This window comes from Pistacia vera, unplaced genomic scaffold (genome assembly GCF_008641045.1).
Source record: "Pistacia vera cultivar Batoury unplaced genomic scaffold, PisVer_v2 Contig1295, whole genome shotgun sequence".
In the NCBI taxonomy this organism is placed as follows: domain Eukaryota; kingdom Viridiplantae; phylum Streptophyta; class Magnoliopsida; order Sapindales; family Anacardiaceae; genus Pistacia; species Pistacia vera.
The window spans coordinates 5,862-21,830 of NW_022195352.1; the positions used below are offsets into that span (position 1 = coordinate 5,862).

Below are 15,969 nucleotides of genomic sequence, written 5' to 3' on the forward strand. Positions count from 1 at the left end.
CATGTCGTTCGCTTTGTTATATATATGCAATGGCTACTTGGCAAGCCCGTTCTGATAAGAGCAACTGAGGAGAGAGAGAAGAGAATGCAAAGCTTCAAGGCATCAATTGTAAGGCGTTGTGGCCACACTTTACGAGCTCTCACTCTATACCGGACTCTTTCTTCTCTTCCAGAAAACATTCTTAATGATGATCTTGACAATCAAGTAAGTTAACCTCAATTCAGTGCGTAATTTTTTTTTTTTTTTTTTAAGCATTCAATTAATTTAATTTTCTCTTTATAACTTATAGGTATTAGCGGAAGGTAGAGCTAGTTCTCGGATGGCGATTCTTAACAGACCCTCGGTTCTCAATGCTCTCAACAGAAATATGGTGTGGTATTCGTTTCTAATTTTTTTTGTTTATTTGTTTATTTTACACTTCGTTTTCAATACATGTTTATTAAAGTTGTATCATCTAGTTTTCTTTTTTTCACCTTGAATTTTTTTTTTATATGGTATTTAGGGGGTAAGTTGAATAGCCTCTATAAATGTTGGAAGATGATCCAGTATCGGTTTTTGTGATGAGGTGTAATTCTTCGTTGATTTTTTCAATTTTTAGATTCAAGTTTTAACTTGTATATCGTTCGATGTTAATAATAATTTTGGTTTATTCATCGCTAAGGAATAATTTTGAATTTTTGAAGGGCATGGTGTCGGGCGTTTTGTGCTGGTGAGATATTGTTGCACTCTATCATTTGATCAACCAAGGTGGCCCCATTTTTGTTACACTACTCAGTCTATTCTCCGTATGGTATAGTTAAAGGAATTTATTGTTGCCCTTATGTTACGGATAAATGCTTTTGTTTTGAATAATATATTTCTACATTTTCAATGATTATTTGCAGAAAGTTGGCATCACATAGTCAGGTAACAAAAGATGGATTGAAAGACTTTAGGATTAGAAAGTTTGAGATAAAACCAGGTTGTTATATATTGCTATAGAGAGGAAATCTGTGCTTTGTGGTTTCTTGATCTTGTTTGCCTCAAGTTCTTATATTTGACGTTTGTTTCATGTTTTTAATGGCTGACTTGCGTTTAGGATTGCCTGCTGTGGTATTATATTTTATTTTACCTTGTTGTTTATCCCACATTGGAATGGAGAGGACAAATGGGTGATAAAATGGATATATATCTCTATAGATATATATTGGTAAATGTTTATTTATTCACATGAGTTGATTCATAATTTTATACAATCATTCAATAGTTTGTTCTCTGTGCAGGGAAGCTTGAAGAGAGTAAGAACTTCTTTAGGACACTATATAGTTTCATATACTTGCTAGGCACCTATTTGAAGCCACATGTGAGTAAGAACTTCTTTAACAATCAGAACATGTTTCTAGAATATCAGTAACCTACTAATTGTTATACAACCCTTTAGGGTTGTTTTTTGTAGTTTGTTATTGATTGTTTAATCTAATTTTGACATAATAATATATGCAGAACTTCTTTTATATATGAACACTATAGAAAGACATTTTGATTAGTTTATGACTTCTTATGCTGCTTATTTATCTTTGTTTCCCTCTTTCTAATGACTGAGGTCCGACATTATTTATTTTTCTTCATATATTACTCTTTTGCCCCTTAATGTGTTTTGCTTTTGGTACTGTACTAATCATATAGAGATCACTAAATCTGACTTTACTATCCTACATCATTATGGTCTGTATTTAAATCCCTTCCTAAGAATAATCTTAGTTCAATACAGAAAGTGTCATGGTTAGGTAAACTATCATCTTTATTTACTTATATATCTTTCTAGAAGGAGAGTAATTTCCTGTAATCCATGTTTTTTGTGGTTGGAACTTATAATCAGTTAAGTCTTGTTATCTTTCTAATTTAAGTGTATGAGTGTTAACCAGTATAGTGAAGTTAGCATTTAATTTATCTTTGTGTAGGTGGCTATTTTGAATGGCATTACTATGGGCGGCGGGGCTGGAGTTTCCATACCTGGGACATTCCGGATTGCCTCTGGTAGAACTGTATGTTATTGGGATACATGTCTCTTTCTTCTTAACCCTTTAATTTAGTTTTGATGATGCACCACATGAATTTAACTACATGGTCTTTGAAGTCAACTGACAGTTTATATTAATAATTTGCAGGTTTTTGCAACCCCAGAAACTCTAATTGGTTTTCACCCTGATGCTGGCGCATCCTTTTACCTCTCACATCTACCTGGTCACTTAGGTATTTTTGGTGCATATTGGTCTTTTATGCATATTTAACTTGTCCACTTTTGCAGCAAATTATTGCATTTAACTAAGTTGTTCATGATTTGTTTGATATGAAGATTTATATTTTCAGTTGTGTTGTTTGCCATTCTGATCCTGGTAATTTTACAAGTGTAGGGAGATTAATTTAATGCAATTTCAAGGGAGTTATCATCAACCAACAAAACCCTCTTGAACATTAAGTTATTGAAAATTTTGTTTTAACATGTGCTTCTGTTAGATATTTTTCTGATAATTTCCAGTACAGTGATCTTTAATGTCTCTAGGAGCATGTATTGTGTACTTCTTCCATAAATTTACTTGTTTCACTTTTATAATACTGTCCAAGTAAGGTATTACAGGTATTGGATGCTATGATGGGTTTATGGTTTGCTTGGCTTGAGATGTTGGATCATTAGTAACTTTTTGACATAGTATGAGCCACATTCAAGTTTTATGGGTAACAGTTGGTTGCTAACTTGATTTCTGAATGAGCGTCTGAAAGTCTAGCTTTTTGAGCCTGAAATCTGTTTTGAAGTCTAACTCTGTCAAGCAAGAAACTGTTTAGTCCCTCCACCTCCTTCCTATTCTGTGAATTGCATTAGGTAGGTTGTCTTTCTTTTGGGATCTGGTTCAGAACGGCATCCCAATAAATTTGAAGTTTGATTTTTGCAGGGGAGTATTTAGCTCTGACAGGGGAAAAACTCAATCCAGCAGAAATGATGGCTTGTGGGCTAGCTACACATTATTCTCTCAGTGAAGTTAGTTTTACTGGTCCCTTATCTTTCTTCCAATTTACTTACATTTCCTGGTAGTATTATTATCTTTATTTTTGTTCGTTTTTCCTTTACCAACAGAGACTCCCATTAATTGAAGAAGCGCTTGGGAAATTGGTAACTGATGATCCTTCTGTCATTGAAGCATGCTTGGAAAAATACTGTGACATTGTCCATCCAGACCAGATGAGTGTAGTTCACAGGTATAAATTTACATGGTACCTAGATTGTGGAAGTTAATTTTGATTTAACTTTGTTGGAACCACCAACTTGTCTTTCCTTTCACCACAAACACAGTGGAATGTCAAATTTCCATCTTTGGTGTTTTTGAAATCAATGTGAATCTTTGTTTGTATGGTGTATTCAATTATGTGATAACCAGTTGTCTCGTTTGGTCAGGATTGAAATACTTGACAAATGTTTCAGCCTTGACACAGTGGAAGAAATTATTGATTCTTTGGTAAGCACACATATTATAGGACATAATGACTCGTTTATCTGCTCGTAGACTACTGCATTTCACTCTGGAAAGTATTATTTTAAGGGAGCAGACTTCTATATAAAAACTTTGGATTAAACATGGTCTGCTATTTGCATAACAGATAAATGAAAATGCTAAAAGGAAAAAAAGTGAAAAGAAATCTTCATTAAGTTGAAACAAATATGACATAATAACTTTTCTCAGGAACGCGAGGCAGCTGAAACAAATGATGCTTGGTGCAGTTCCACTTTAAGAAGACTTAAAGAAGCCTCACCACTGAGCTTGAAGGTTTCCTTGAGATCTGTGAGTCACTCGTTCTCTTTTCACTTTTTTATTTTGCGTTGAGAGTTTGTATCTTATTTTAGGTTGCGGTTGGAAAATCTTTGCATTGTCATCTGATAAATGTTGTTGACGGGTCAGATACGAAAAGGTAGATTTGAGACCTTTGATCAAAGCTTGGTCCGTGAATACCGAATGTCATTACAAGGGATATCTAAGCAAATTTCTGGTGATTTTTGTGAGGTATACGCTATTTTGATTTTCCAACTAATGAACGAAAATATTTATGGTTTTTTTCACTACATTGTTCCTATAATTCCTTGCCAGGGAATTCGTGCACGAATGGTGGAGAAGGACCTTGCCCCAAAGGTAGGTATTAAAAGATATTATTACCTTCCTATGAGGGTATTTGATGAATTTATAAAGATGGATTTTGAGAATAAACATGATATTAAATTTCAAATTGAATAATGATAGTAATACGTAATTTAGGGAGTGTTAGATTCTCATGGTTTTCAAAATGTGCAGTGGAGTCCTCCAAGTCTGGAACAGGTGTCGGAAGATATGGTTGATTGCTATTTTTCCCCACTTAGTGAATCTGAGCCTGATCTAGAGCTGCCCACAAAACTGCGAGAAGCTTTTAATTAGTTTCAAAGCTTAGAAGCTTCACTCTCAGGAGGTATAGGTTTTGTCTGCACGATCAGGACAGCATAATAGTTTCTAAAATCAGTTATTGTCTATATTAGCCAATTGTTTCCGTATTCTTTAAGAAAAATCTATTAAGTTGCATTTAAATCTATGGTTAAAATAAATTCCCAGCAAGAGAATTAATAATGCTGGATTATCAGAGCCCTTTTTGGTTAAAAGAACAAAAAATTAGGAATTTTTGGAGTGTTTACGACTTCCTGATCAATTCTTGTGCGCTCTAGCTTAGGGGTGTTTAACCAATTCTATAAATCAAACTGGTTTTTTAGTTTAAGAATTTTTCTGAACCAAAATTGATCGGATATCAAAAAACCGGTTAACCAATTTTAATTTAATATTTAACATTTTTATAATAAACTAATTAATAAAATCGGTTTTCATATTCTTACAAACAGATAACCGAACAGAAAATTTGGTTTTATTTTCTTTAAACCAAAACCAAACTGGTTTTTCGGATAATCGAAAATTTAGTTAGATTCAGTTTTTACATTTTTTTAATACCTAGCTTTCTAATTTCCACAAAGCAGCAGCGCTTTACAACGCCACAATGTAGATAGATAACTCCTAGGAGGTAATTTTTTCATTAAGAAAACCTTTTACTGCAAAATGTCATATTTGTTTGTATTGATTTGACTTGGGAAAGAACCTAGAACACGCGTAACTATTGGTCACGGTTGCCTGCATATGTTCAATCCACCTAATCAGGCAGTTCTTATTGTGTTTTTCAAAATTTTGGTGACCACTACAAGGACCAACCGCCTAAATAAATATCACATACACTCAATAAATTAATTGAAACTGTATTATTAGTGATTCAGGCCAAAAAAATAAATGTAGGGGCATGTCCAGTAGCAAGCCTCAGTTATTCAGCTCCCCTGCTGGCTTTGTAAGTGTTCACTAATTGCGTCTGCACATCATGAGAAACCGGTGAGTGTTCTTTGTATTCCATCGTGAATTCACCTTTACCCTGCAGATAAAAGAATCAACCAATTACAGACTACAATTTTATTAGGTATGATTCAGCAACAAGTGCTAGAGAAATGTTTTCGACGTTACTTGTGTCATTGAACGAAGAGATGTCGAATATCCAAACATATTGTTCAGAGGAACCTGAAAAGACCAAAAGAGACATTCTCAACAGGTGAGTACGAGTCAAGATAAGTTCGTATAAATAAATCACTTTCACCCGAGAGAAACAAAAAAAAAATGCTTACATGAGCAGTAATTACTGAGTCATCACCCTCTTGGTCATTTCCAATAATCACACCTTTCCTCCTACAGTATGCCCAGAAGTGCAGAAATTTTCAGATACAAAATTCAATAAGAATGTTCCCACTAATATTCTAATACAAAAGATCGATGAGAAACTCACTTGTTGATATCACCAGCAACGCTGCCCTGAAATTCCGTGGGTACTTTCAACTCCACCAACATAATGGGTTCCAATATTGTAGGTCTTGCAGCTGCATAGCACTGTTTCATAAATAAAAAATTGGAAATTTTAGTAGATATTTCGGAGGAAAAAAGCATCACAGAAATTAAAAATAAGGCCCAATGGCCAAAAAAGGGGGATGAGAAGGACCTGTCTAAAAGCATATATTGCAGCTAACTTAAATGCAAGTTCACTAGAATCCACGGCATGGGAAGCACCATCAGTTAAAACAACACGAAGATTTTCAACTGGATGTCCGATTAATGAACCCCTGTAAATTGCAAGCAGAAATAGATCAATAGAACATAACATATGATTAAAACAAGAAGCGAAGATCATCATTATAACCTCATCTTAATATAAGCCACCACGGCAAAACCAGAAGTAAAATCAATGTTATAGTCAGCCACCAACTTTAATATATGTATCAAAAAGGTAAAGGGAATCAAAACTCACGAATTGGCAGCTTCTTTAAAACCCTTCTCGATTGCAGGTACAAAACTTGATGGAATAGCTTGTCCCACAAGCAAGTTTTCAAATTCAAACTTAGTTGGCGAGCCTGGAGGAAGTGGTTCAATATACCTACCAAAATAAAGAAAAGAGAATTTCATCAGCAAGAATGACATAAGTGTATAAGGCTGCTTCACACCACAACCAGCAGACCCTTTGCCAGCACGAGACCAAAACTTCCTGGTGCAGCAAGGTTTAATTCAGCGTGCAGGTGCTATATATACAAATCATATATGGCAGGTGTTCATGACAGCCAAACTAGTTATTAATAAATCCAGCTCCTTGTCCACAGTTAAAAAATTGGGTTTGTTAGGGGTCCCAAAATGAGATGGATAAAAGATGCATCTATAATACCCCACAATCAGATAAACAGACATTGATATAAAATTCAAGTGGCTCCGAAAAATCAAGCGGTCAGTAATAACTTACCCACAAACTCGTCCATATTGACCTTGTCCTCCAGATTGTTTCTTATGTAAATAATCAAATTCAGCACGATTTGTAACAGTCTCTCTGAAGTTAACACGAGGCTTTCCAACAGTTGCATCAACCTATTCGAAGAAATCAGATAAAACTTCAGCAAGGTGCAATTGTTCAATAAGCCATAGTATCCAAACCTCCCATATAATTATTGAACAATGACAAAGCGTATGGCACCTTATACTCTCTACGGATGCGCTCAACATAAATGTCTAGGTGCAGCTCTCCCATTCCAGAAATAATTGTCTGCTCAAAAAAGCATAAACTATAATGTTAATAAATTATACAAATATATTCTATATAAAAAATAAATTTTGCAACCCAGACCTGCCCACTCTCAGCATCCAAGCCAACACGGAAGGTGGGATCCTCTCTTTGAAAACGGTTCAATGCTTTAGAGAACTATTACAAGAAAAAAAAAAATAATGATTATAATTCATTTGATATTGCACACAAAGCAATAGATTAAAAACTAAGCTACTTACTTGTCCTCCAGAATCCTTTGAAACTGGTTGAACAGCAAGCGACATTACTGGTTCAGGAACATTCATAGAAGTCATGGTGTATTTAACAGACCCATCAGTAAATGTGTCCCCTGATTGCCCAAAAGCACATATCATAAGAAAATGTTGAGAGTGAAACAAAATAAAGAAGATTATCCAAGTGCATAAGACGTCCAAAATCAATAAACCCCCATACCAACTATAGCGCATAAGACATTAACCAAGTAACGGTTTTCATACACTAAAGCTTATGCTGACATTTGGAAATTCAAACCCTTCATCCCAACTAAAAAAACTTATCAAAGTCCAGTTAAATTTTTAAAAACTTGTTCTTCTCATACTTATCACATCGTAAAAGTAATCAACAAAGAAAAAGGGAAACTTATGCGTTAGCTTGTTTATGCAAAAGAGAGATTGGGACCTGATGCACAATCCACACCAAAGACAGCAACTATTTGCCCAGCATGTGCCTCTTGAATGTCCTGTGGATAAAATAAATAAATAAACAAAGAAAAAACAATATTAAATCACAATATTTCAAGTTCAAAAATAATAAATATGCTTGGTTTCCATAAATTATATAGAAATGTAAGGTGCTCCATTATATAACTAAGATGAATGAAGCCAAGTTAAGAAAGAAAAAAAAAAAGAAAAGAAAAGACCTCCATCTCATCAGAATGCATCCGCACCAAACGAGGAACCTGTCCAAAACAATGTTATAGCTTTAGAAATTACATTCAAGAACCATTAGTTAAGAGTATCAGACAATCTTGGCACACAAAATTTTGAAATAATTTAGCCATCCAATACTCTGATAGCTATGCGCATATATAAAAATCTTAAAGATACCAGCCTTCTTATTCAAATGCACTTGTTCCGACAAAAGTAGACCAAATAGTTTTTTTGCACCATGCAACAAACAACCAATTATGTCAATAAAGTTTCTGATGCTACCTACATTTCTTTGAGCTGAGACACCTTGAATGGCACAGTGAAACCATCATAATATGAGGACAATTAAATTTTCACAGAGCCTATTTCCCAAGATGGATCACAAACAATGATATAATACTTTTGTTTTAGTAATAGTTTAAAATGATTGTGTGGTGGCAGAATTTTGGCTCTTACTCTTCTTTCCTCAAAATCAAATTTCCAAATAAGTGGCCTGCAAGATATATAGATGCAACTACTGTAATTTGAAATAACATGCCTTGAGCTCACCTTAATCCTCTTGCCAGTATTTACATTTATTATGAAATCACCCTTCCGAATCACACCCTCATAAATTCTACAACCGTCAACAAGGAATTACAGTTAGCAACTTAGCATAAATTTTTCATCCACAAATGGATTAATACCAAGACAAAAAATTGATGAAAATTTAACTGCACTCAACTCACAGAGGTATGAAAATACTTGGTACAACTTCTTAGGCATACCTTAAATATGTCAATTGACCAAAGCGTCCTTCCTCCAACTTAAAAGCCAGTGCCACAAGGGGTCCATCCGGATTTCCAGCTAATATAACCTACAAGAGAATAGAAAAACTTAATTCCCCAACCAGTTATTTTAAAAAAATATTGGGACCAAAATCAGGGTCAAATTTTCAGTCAAATAAAATACCTTCTCTTCATTCTTTTTCTGGTCAAGAGCATAGTTACTAACTTCATGAGGACATGGTAAATAACTAAGTACACCATTCAGAAGTGGTTGCACTCCCTGTCATCCAAGAAAGGCAGTAAATAACAAGAACATCGGATTTACATTGTTCAGTTCTATACAAGGAAAAGAGTGTAATCTCAATTATCATAACTTATAACAACTTGCATACCATCCAAAGGTGATAAAAAGAAAAAAAGAAAAACAAGTATCGAATATACCTTGTTCTTGAATGCACTACCCATAAATACAGGTATAAACTTTCGTGCTATGGTGGCCCTGCGAATTGCTTCCTACTCAAAAGGAAAAGAAATTAGATTTCAGTGGCACAAATCAAAGTCACCTCATTCTTTTTCACATAGCATATTATTTCCATTTTTCCGCAAACCTCAAGATCAGTTGCCGATATAGGCTCATCATTGAGAAACACATCAGCAAGTTTATCATCAACATCGGACACTGTTTCAATTAGTTCACGCCTCTTTTCTGCAACAAATGCCTCCATATCAGCTGGTATTTCTGCAGACACAACTTTTTCCCTGTAATAGGCAACAATAATAAGCATAGAAGGATGTATATACAAGGCAACATACATATGCAAACTGCACAGCTTAAGAAACAGACCCACTGGAACCCTGAAAATGATAAGCTTTTAACTGCACAAGATCAACAAGGCCCTCAAAATCCTCTTCCAATCCCATAGGAACTTGCACAGCAGCACAATGGTGCCGTAGCTTAGACCTCGCCTATATAAGATACCAATCTAATCAGTGAGTCAACACATAATATACATTGTGCTTTCAAATGTAAGTACGGATACCGGTTAAGATAGTTAAAAACCTCTAAAAAGCTTATATATACAGCTGACTAAAAGATTTCATTAAAATTTAGTTGTATCAAAGGTCAATAATGGCATTCAAATGCACCTGGCTGAGAACTTTCCAAGGGTCAGCTCCCATTCGATCAAGTTTGTTAATAAAGGCAAGTCTTGGAACTTCGTATCTCCTCATTTGGCGGTCGACTGTAATTGACTGACTTTGCACACCACCAACACTACAAAGGACAAGAATGGCACCATCAAGAACNTTAACTGCACAAGATCAACAAGGCCCTCAAAATCCTCTTCCAATCCCATAGGAACTTGCACAGCAGCACATTGGTGCCGTAGCTTAGACCTCGCCTATATAAGATACCAATCTAATCAGTGAGTCAACACATAATATACATTGTGCTTTCAAATGTAAGTACGGATACCGGTTAAGATAGTTAAAAACCTCTAAAAAGCTTATACATACAGCTGACTAAAAGATTTCATTAAAATTTAGTTGTATCAAAGGTCAATAATGGCATTCAAATGCACCTGGCTGAGAACTTTCCAAGGGTCAGCTCCCATTCGATCAAGTTTGTTAATAAAGGCAAGTCTTGGAACTTCGTATCTCCTCATTTGGCGGTCGACCGTAATTGACTGACTTTGCACACCACCAACACTACAAAGGACAAGAATGGCACCATCAAGAACACGTAAAGCCCTCTCAACTTCAATGGTAAAATCAACGTGTCCAGGAGTGTCAATAATATTAATCTGCAACCACAAACAGATTCAATTAATCCTCATTCAAGTCAAAATCCCAAGGGTGGGGCTATTGTCATCCGTAGAAACACTCCACACACGTTTTGCTAAACATACATTTCCTTCCTCAACTTTCAACCAGATTTTTTTATTTTATTGTCTTCGAATTCAATTACATTTTTAATCCATTGATTTTAAGTTAAAATGGTGAAACTATAAGAAGTCAAAAAAATTATTTTTAAAAGTTTAAAAACAGAGTATATTGGTTATTGAAAGTAGCTTTCAGGTGCGAATAGCAACATCCAACCATAATTTGTTGTTCCGTTTACCTGGTAACCGCTCCAAGTACAGTAAGTGGCGGCAGACTGAATTGTGATACCCTTCTCTCGTTCCAAATCCATAGAATCCATCTTAGCCCCAACACCATCTCGGCCACGAACCTCATGGATCTCATGAATTTTTCCAGTATAATACAAAATTCTCTCCGTCAACGTGGTCTTTCCGGAATCGATGTGCGCGGAGATTCCGATATTTCTGAGGTGCTCCATCGAGTCCTTCCACCATGGTTCCTTGTCCTCCTTGGCGCGTGCGAGGTTCCCTCCGGCCGAGAATTGTCGTAACTGGAGGTGGAAGTTTCCTAGGAGGAGGGCAGTGGTCGGTGACGGTGATGAGGAATGAGACGGAGTCGTCTTGGAAGAGGAGAAGAGGGTGTATAGAAGTCGTGGTGTGGTGGATCTAGGGAATCGAGCCATGGTGGGGAGTATAAAACCCTAAACCCTAAGCTGCGTTAGGAGTTCGGGGGTTTTAGATTTTGGAGACGACTACTGGACTGTTATTTTGGGGCGGGTTGGTTAAGAACTTAAAACTTCCGGGTCTCGGGTATTATTTTTATAAATAATAATAATAATCTCTCAATAAATAATAATAATAATATATCTCTCAATTTGGTTTTACTAAATGATCAAATTTGCATCAACTCAGAGGTTTGCATACGTATCCGCATGAAATCTTCATACAATCAAATAGAGGTCCCAAGTATTAATGCCCCAGAAAGATAATAAACCAGTCACCTTATCATGCGCTACTGTAATTCTCCAGTGTTGATAATGCTTTGCTGAAAAATCAGAACTGTTGTTAGAAATCCCAGAAGCTCATTATGCTGCTGAATGGAAACTATTTTGTAATTTCATTTTATTCTTTTTCTGCAGAGATTACAATCAAAATAAAAGACTAAAAAATACATATCAGAATTGCACTATGCTATCTGAACTGTGGCTTGCTTGATTGATGTTTACTGAAGTTGAAAATATAAAGACCTTAATCTTGGTACTAGATAGCAGAACAAAACAAGCAAGTTTGACAAATATAAGAATTTCATCACTAGCAGCTTATCCGGAGTTCCTGCACAAGTCAATAATCCTTTCATTTATCATTTTTCTGGCAGCAACTCCTTGTGAATTCTGTATATATCCACTGTAAAATCCTACACTGGCTGCAACTGCAACTCCAAATTGCGATGTTCATCATTTGAAGATGGTGCAGATTGGGCAGACTGATTGTTCTCACCAGAGTTCATCTCTTGAACTGGTGGAGGGTTAACAACAGCCTCTTGACTAAGTGTATTCTCAGCTAGATGGTTCTTCATCTCCCTGTGCTCTTGACACAAAGCACACCAATGCATGCAGCAATGAACCATGCATGGATCACATGGTGAGTTCTGCAAAGCAGCAGCATAATGAGTAAACAAACAGCATATGCATCTAAGTCTTGAATTTGTAGCTATCTATAAATTAGGATAGGTCATTGGCTCCTATGATAATATATCTAATTTTTTAAGTACCAAATCCAGGCAAGCAAAACTAAGAGACAGGAAACTATAAAGGCTCAGATACACTCTTTCTCAAGAATGATTTATAAATAAAGTTTACCTTTAAGTTAAATTGGAAGGATTATATCTTATGCTACCCAACTTTGAAAGCATTCAGCAAAGAAAGAGAAAGGATGATAATCTGAAAAAAGAACTGATGCCAGAGGAGAGACTAAAGATGATAGATTTAAAGTCTACACCAATAAACCAGCTAGTTCACTCTACTTGAAAACATTAAATTACAATAAAAAGACAAACTAAAATTTGCAGCACATCCATGGCCTTAATGCTACTTCAAGATAATGCATGTTCAAGCACTTACTCCTGTTCTTGTACAAAACTATTCTTGTTTAAAGTATTAAAATCTCAGCTATCAACTCTAAGAAAATAACCTTGAGGTGATATTTCTTCTGTAATGATTGTCGAAACAGACCAGTATAGATGCCACACATCCACCAAGCAAACAGCAGGCCCTCGCATATGAGGAATGAAGTCTTGGGGTCAACTCCATGGAAGAGTGCAGTTGCCGCTGCAAGTGTCAATCCACCTTCAATGCACATGGCATGACAAACACATGCATTGGTCCAAGGAATTTCTTCTCTCAATGTTTCAACATTATGACCGAACAACACGCATGGGCAAAAGAGTCCAGTGCAGCCTGTCAAACAACATTAAAAACTTCAATGTGATTAACAATTATGATAAAAGATCAAATGTGCTGTAGTAAGGAATTAAGTTTGGAATATTGTCACCATTCGCCAGTAACATTATCCCACAAATAAACACTGTAATATCATCATCTGAACGGTGAATTCAATCAGTAACTTTCATCCCAGTCTTGATTCTTTCCTAATCCTTAATATTCTCATAAACGCTTCATTTACATCCTAGTCACCTTTCTGTGATTCCAACTATACAATCAATGTTACTCTTTCATAGTTCTTTATCTAACTTAAAACAATTGAGGAAGGATGGATTATATGTTTCAATAGATGCCAGAACTAAAATTCATAAATTAGGTGATATGTCAGCATGTGACTGTAAAATTCATAACAGCACGGGTAACGAGACTCTTACAACTCTCTGTATCTTCAGCACATCCAAAAATTCCAGTTGTCCAATCTTCATCAGCAGGAGGCTCGTAGCTTTCAGGTAGCACTTGTCCACATTCACAGCATCTTTGAACATTCAACTGCACAATAGTAAGCAAAATCATCAACAAGCATTTAAAAATGCAGATAATCTTGCATTACAATAAAAAAAAACTTGTTTGCTCCTCTCTCTAAAAGCGGTTACACATTTTCTTGTTAAAATATCTTAATTGATTTGAAAATAAACCCAAAAATTCATTAAAATAGAGAGAAATCTCCCTCTTTTTCTCTCTGCTTTTATACACATTATATTCATTTATAAATCCTACCAGATCAAATAGAAAGAAGACATCGTTTCATAACCGCATCAACATAATATTCAACAAGAAGAAAAACAAATAGAACAACACAAAACCTGAGGAACTTCAACAGGTTGATTGAGTTCTCCAGGGGTGATGTCTTCAGAAGGTGTTTGATCTCGCGTCAACTTAACGTAACGGGACTGCGCGTGTCCGTCCGCCATCTGATCCAACAAGACTTTCAGTTTGAAAATTCAAGCATCAGTGAATAGTGAATACACAAAACATAATAGGTATTAAAAATAGATTAATTTAGAGAAGAGGAAATGTGAACCACACGTATGTATAAGGAGAGAGATGAGAAACGTTGCGAGAAGAGCACTGATCACTCCCTGAATTTCGACCAACTGTTTCCTGATTTCTTTAACGGCGTTTATGCTTTTATACCCCGTTTTCTGTATAAAACCAATTTGAAAACGCATTCAACATTTTGAACTTCACCAATTACCCTCATTCTCATGTGACGTCGTCGTTTTATGATAAGTTACTTCTCTTGGGTTCTGTTTAAATAAATTATGGATCATGTTTTTCGTTATAGACGTTGCGTTTCATATGTATCTCATTGTAATTTGAAAATTAAATAATTTCATCAACATTGCATTATTCAAATAGAGTTCAATTTGAGGGATTTTTTAGAGCTTTCACATTCACAAGACTTTTGTAACCAAGACTCGTGCATAATACAAATAAAGATTATAAGGAAACTATACTTAAGCTTTCTTGAATTCTTTAAATCTCTTAGTTGGAACTCTACTTTTCCCTCTTTTAAATATAATATATATAATATATATATATATATATATAATATATATATATATATATATATATATATATAAAAATCAAGAATATATAATATATATATATATAAAACAAAAATATATTAAAGAGAAAAAAGATATATATATATATATATATATCTTTTTTCTCTTTAATATATTTTTGTTTTATGATCGGAGTGTCCAAGCTAATTTATGTATACTTTAACTAATCCTCGAGATTTTAATATTCCAAGTTAAATTACAAATATGATAGGTGACCTTACAGTAATTAGATCCTATAACAGTAATACTACGTTTACCGAGTAAGTCACCGATTTTCACATACCGATACACTTGCCCAATTACCAAAAATCTCAAAATTTAACTTAATCAGTATGTCAAATCGGTACCTTTATCGGTAACTCAAGCATTATTGATCCTATAAAGTCAACGAAGGAGCAAACTTTCTTGATCGACCAACCCCTCAAGGTTTCCTCTTTAATATTACATTACTTTGAAAGGGGAGATCAAATTGGATTGGTTAGCAATACCACTTCTAGGTCCCCTCTTTCAAGTAGTCATATAAACTCTCGGTAGGAGCTCAAGTGCTCAACCCATGTAGTGGAATAATTTGGAAGTGTTTATTTATTTTAACATTGTTGTGGCTCAACTGAGTGTCACCGGTTGGAACACTCTACTTAGGTCTTCTTTTATATAAACTAAGACAAAATCCACTATGCAAAATCCATCTACAAAAGCTTCATATGTAACAACCACATATTTGGATAACACAAAATCTATCAAAACCCTTCAATTTAGAATGCACGAGGTAAACGAGGTGAAAGCAAAGCATCTTGGGTCTTATGTTTTTTGGTAAGATTTCTAAATCACTTTTTTGAGTCTGTGTAGCTAAAGATGTTAATGTTCTCGTGTTACCGTAAAAATGGTAGAACACCATAGAAACTTCACTGACTTTATCATAAACCTTGATTTCACTACTCTCAATAAGAATCCGGAATAGCGGAAATCGGTTCGTGTTCCGCTTCCAAAGTCAGTCGTCTTTGCCCAAGTGTGAACTGTTCTGGTGGTTTTATTTCCTCTTACTTAAGTTCTGGTTCAACCCAAGCGGTAGGTTGTAGGGCCAGCCAAAAAGCAGTTCACTTTGTACGTTTTCTGAGGCAGACCAATCAGGCATTTTAGAAAAGGGAAGGGAACTTCTCACCGAAGGAAGCAGTACGAATCTT

The 15,969-nt window shown here is 35.3% G+C and overlaps 3 protein-coding genes across 11 annotated transcripts; 1 reads left to right on the forward strand and 2 right to left on the reverse strand.

The window, feature by feature from the left end:
- The first annotated feature begins 691 nt into the window (after window positions 1-691).
- On the forward strand, window positions 692-4,630 carry LOC116121977 (3-hydroxyisobutyryl-CoA hydrolase-like protein 1, mitochondrial). 5 transcript variants are annotated; one of them, XM_031407878.1, is made up of 11 exons: window positions 692-747; window positions 1,263-1,342; window positions 1,941-2,024; window positions 2,148-2,232; window positions 2,931-3,016; window positions 3,113-3,234; window positions 3,431-3,491; window positions 3,717-3,815; window positions 3,933-4,034; window positions 4,119-4,164; window positions 4,320-4,630. In XM_031407878.1, exons 3-11 carry the CDS (start codon window positions 1,965-1,967, stop codon window positions 4,361-4,363), a joined length of 705 nt encoding a protein of 234 aa, XP_031263738.1. In that variant the 5' UTR covers window positions 692-747; window positions 1,263-1,342; window positions 1,941-1,964; the 3' UTR covers window positions 4,364-4,630. The 5 variants fall into 5 exon arrangements, with proteins under 5 accessions (XP_031263738.1, XP_031263739.1, XP_031263737.1 ...); XM_031407879.1 differs by having other exon boundaries at window positions 3,928-4,034; window positions 4,320-4,459; XM_031407877.1 differs by having other exon boundaries at window positions 3,928-4,034; window positions 4,119-4,160; window positions 4,320-4,441.
- Window positions 4,631-5,181: 551 nt separating this feature from the next.
- LOC116121978 (elongation factor G-2, mitochondrial) lies at window positions 5,182-11,496 on the reverse strand. Of its 2 annotated transcripts, XM_031407880.1 has the most exons (21): window positions 10,980-11,495; window positions 10,590-10,662; window positions 10,007-10,155; window positions 9,705-9,826; window positions 9,469-9,619; window positions 9,302-9,373; window positions 9,045-9,140; window positions 8,861-8,949; window positions 8,643-8,709; window positions 8,084-8,122; window positions 7,843-7,903; window positions 7,404-7,513; window positions 7,246-7,320; window positions 7,096-7,164; window positions 6,868-6,989; window positions 6,385-6,510; window positions 6,079-6,199; window positions 5,869-5,969; window positions 5,711-5,771; window positions 5,553-5,606; window positions 5,182-5,463 (listed from the first exon to the last, which is right to left on the reverse strand). In XM_031407880.1, exons 1-21 carry the CDS (start codon window positions 11,400-11,402, stop codon window positions 5,359-5,361), a joined length of 2,286 nt encoding a protein of 761 aa, XP_031263740.1. In that variant the 5' UTR covers window positions 11,403-11,495; the 3' UTR covers window positions 5,182-5,358. The 2 variants fall into 2 exon arrangements, with proteins under 2 accessions (XP_031263740.1, XP_031263741.1); XM_031407881.1 differs by lacking the exon at window positions 10,007-10,155 and having other exon boundaries at window positions 10,441-10,662; window positions 10,980-11,496.
- Window positions 11,497-11,814: 318 nt separating this feature from the next.
- Window positions 11,815-15,968, reverse strand: LOC116121976 (cell number regulator 6). 4 transcript variants are annotated; one of them, XM_031407874.1, is made up of 5 exons: window positions 15,662-15,968; window positions 14,024-14,131; window positions 13,595-13,709; window positions 12,910-13,175; window positions 11,815-12,367 (listed from the first exon to the last, which is right to left on the reverse strand). In XM_031407874.1, the coding sequence occupies exons 1-5, from the start codon at window positions 15,704-15,706 to the stop codon at window positions 12,134-12,136; spliced, it is 768 nt and encodes a 255-aa protein (XP_031263734.1). In that variant the 5' UTR covers window positions 15,707-15,968; the 3' UTR covers window positions 11,815-12,133. The 4 variants fall into 4 exon arrangements, with proteins under 4 accessions (XP_031263734.1, XP_031263733.1, XP_031263731.1 ...); XM_031407873.1 differs by lacking the exon at window positions 15,662-15,968 and adding an exon at window positions 14,245-14,392 and having other exon boundaries at window positions 14,024-14,145; XM_031407871.1 differs by lacking the exon at window positions 15,662-15,968 and adding an exon at window positions 14,247-14,330.
- Window position 15,969: the final 1 nt, after the last annotated feature.

Bases quoted from the DNA above. Each gene is read 5' to 3' on its own strand.
- LOC116121977 (XM_031407875.1), top strand. From the start codon at position 1,965: ATGGGCGGCGGGGCTGGAGTTTCCATACCTGGGACATTCCGGATTGCC. The intron at 3,816-3,932 runs GTGAGTCACTCG...TTGACGGGTCAG, and splicing joins TGAAGGTTTCCTTGAGATCT to ATACGAAAAGGTAGATTTGA. The intron at 4,035-4,118 runs GTATACGCTATT...ATTCCTTGCCAG, and splicing joins TTTCTGGTGATTTTTGTGAG to GGAATTCGTGCACGAATGGT.
- LOC116121976 (XM_031407873.1), bottom strand. From the start codon at position 14,389: ATGCGTTTTCAAATTGGTTTTATACAGAAAACGGGGTATAAAAGCATA. The intron at 13,710-14,023 runs GTTTTGTGTTGT...ACTATTGTGCAG, and splicing joins AACCTGTTGAAGTTCCTCAG to TTGAATGTTCAAAGATGCTG. The intron at 12,368-12,909 runs GTTATTTTCTTA...GCTGCTTTGCAG, and splicing joins AGAAGAAATATCACCTCAAG to AACTCACCATGTGATCCATG.
- LOC116121978 (XM_031407881.1), bottom strand. From the start codon at position 11,402: ATGGCTCGATTCCCTAGATCCACCACACCACGACTTCTATACACCCTC. The intron at 10,663-10,979 runs GTAAACGGAACA...TTGTGGTTGCAG, and splicing joins GTACTTGGAGCGGTTACCAG to ATTAATATTATTGACACTCC. The intron at 7,514-7,842 runs GTCCCAATCTCT...TTGGGCAATCAG, and splicing joins TGGTGTGGATTGTGCATCAG to GGGACACATTTACTGATGGG.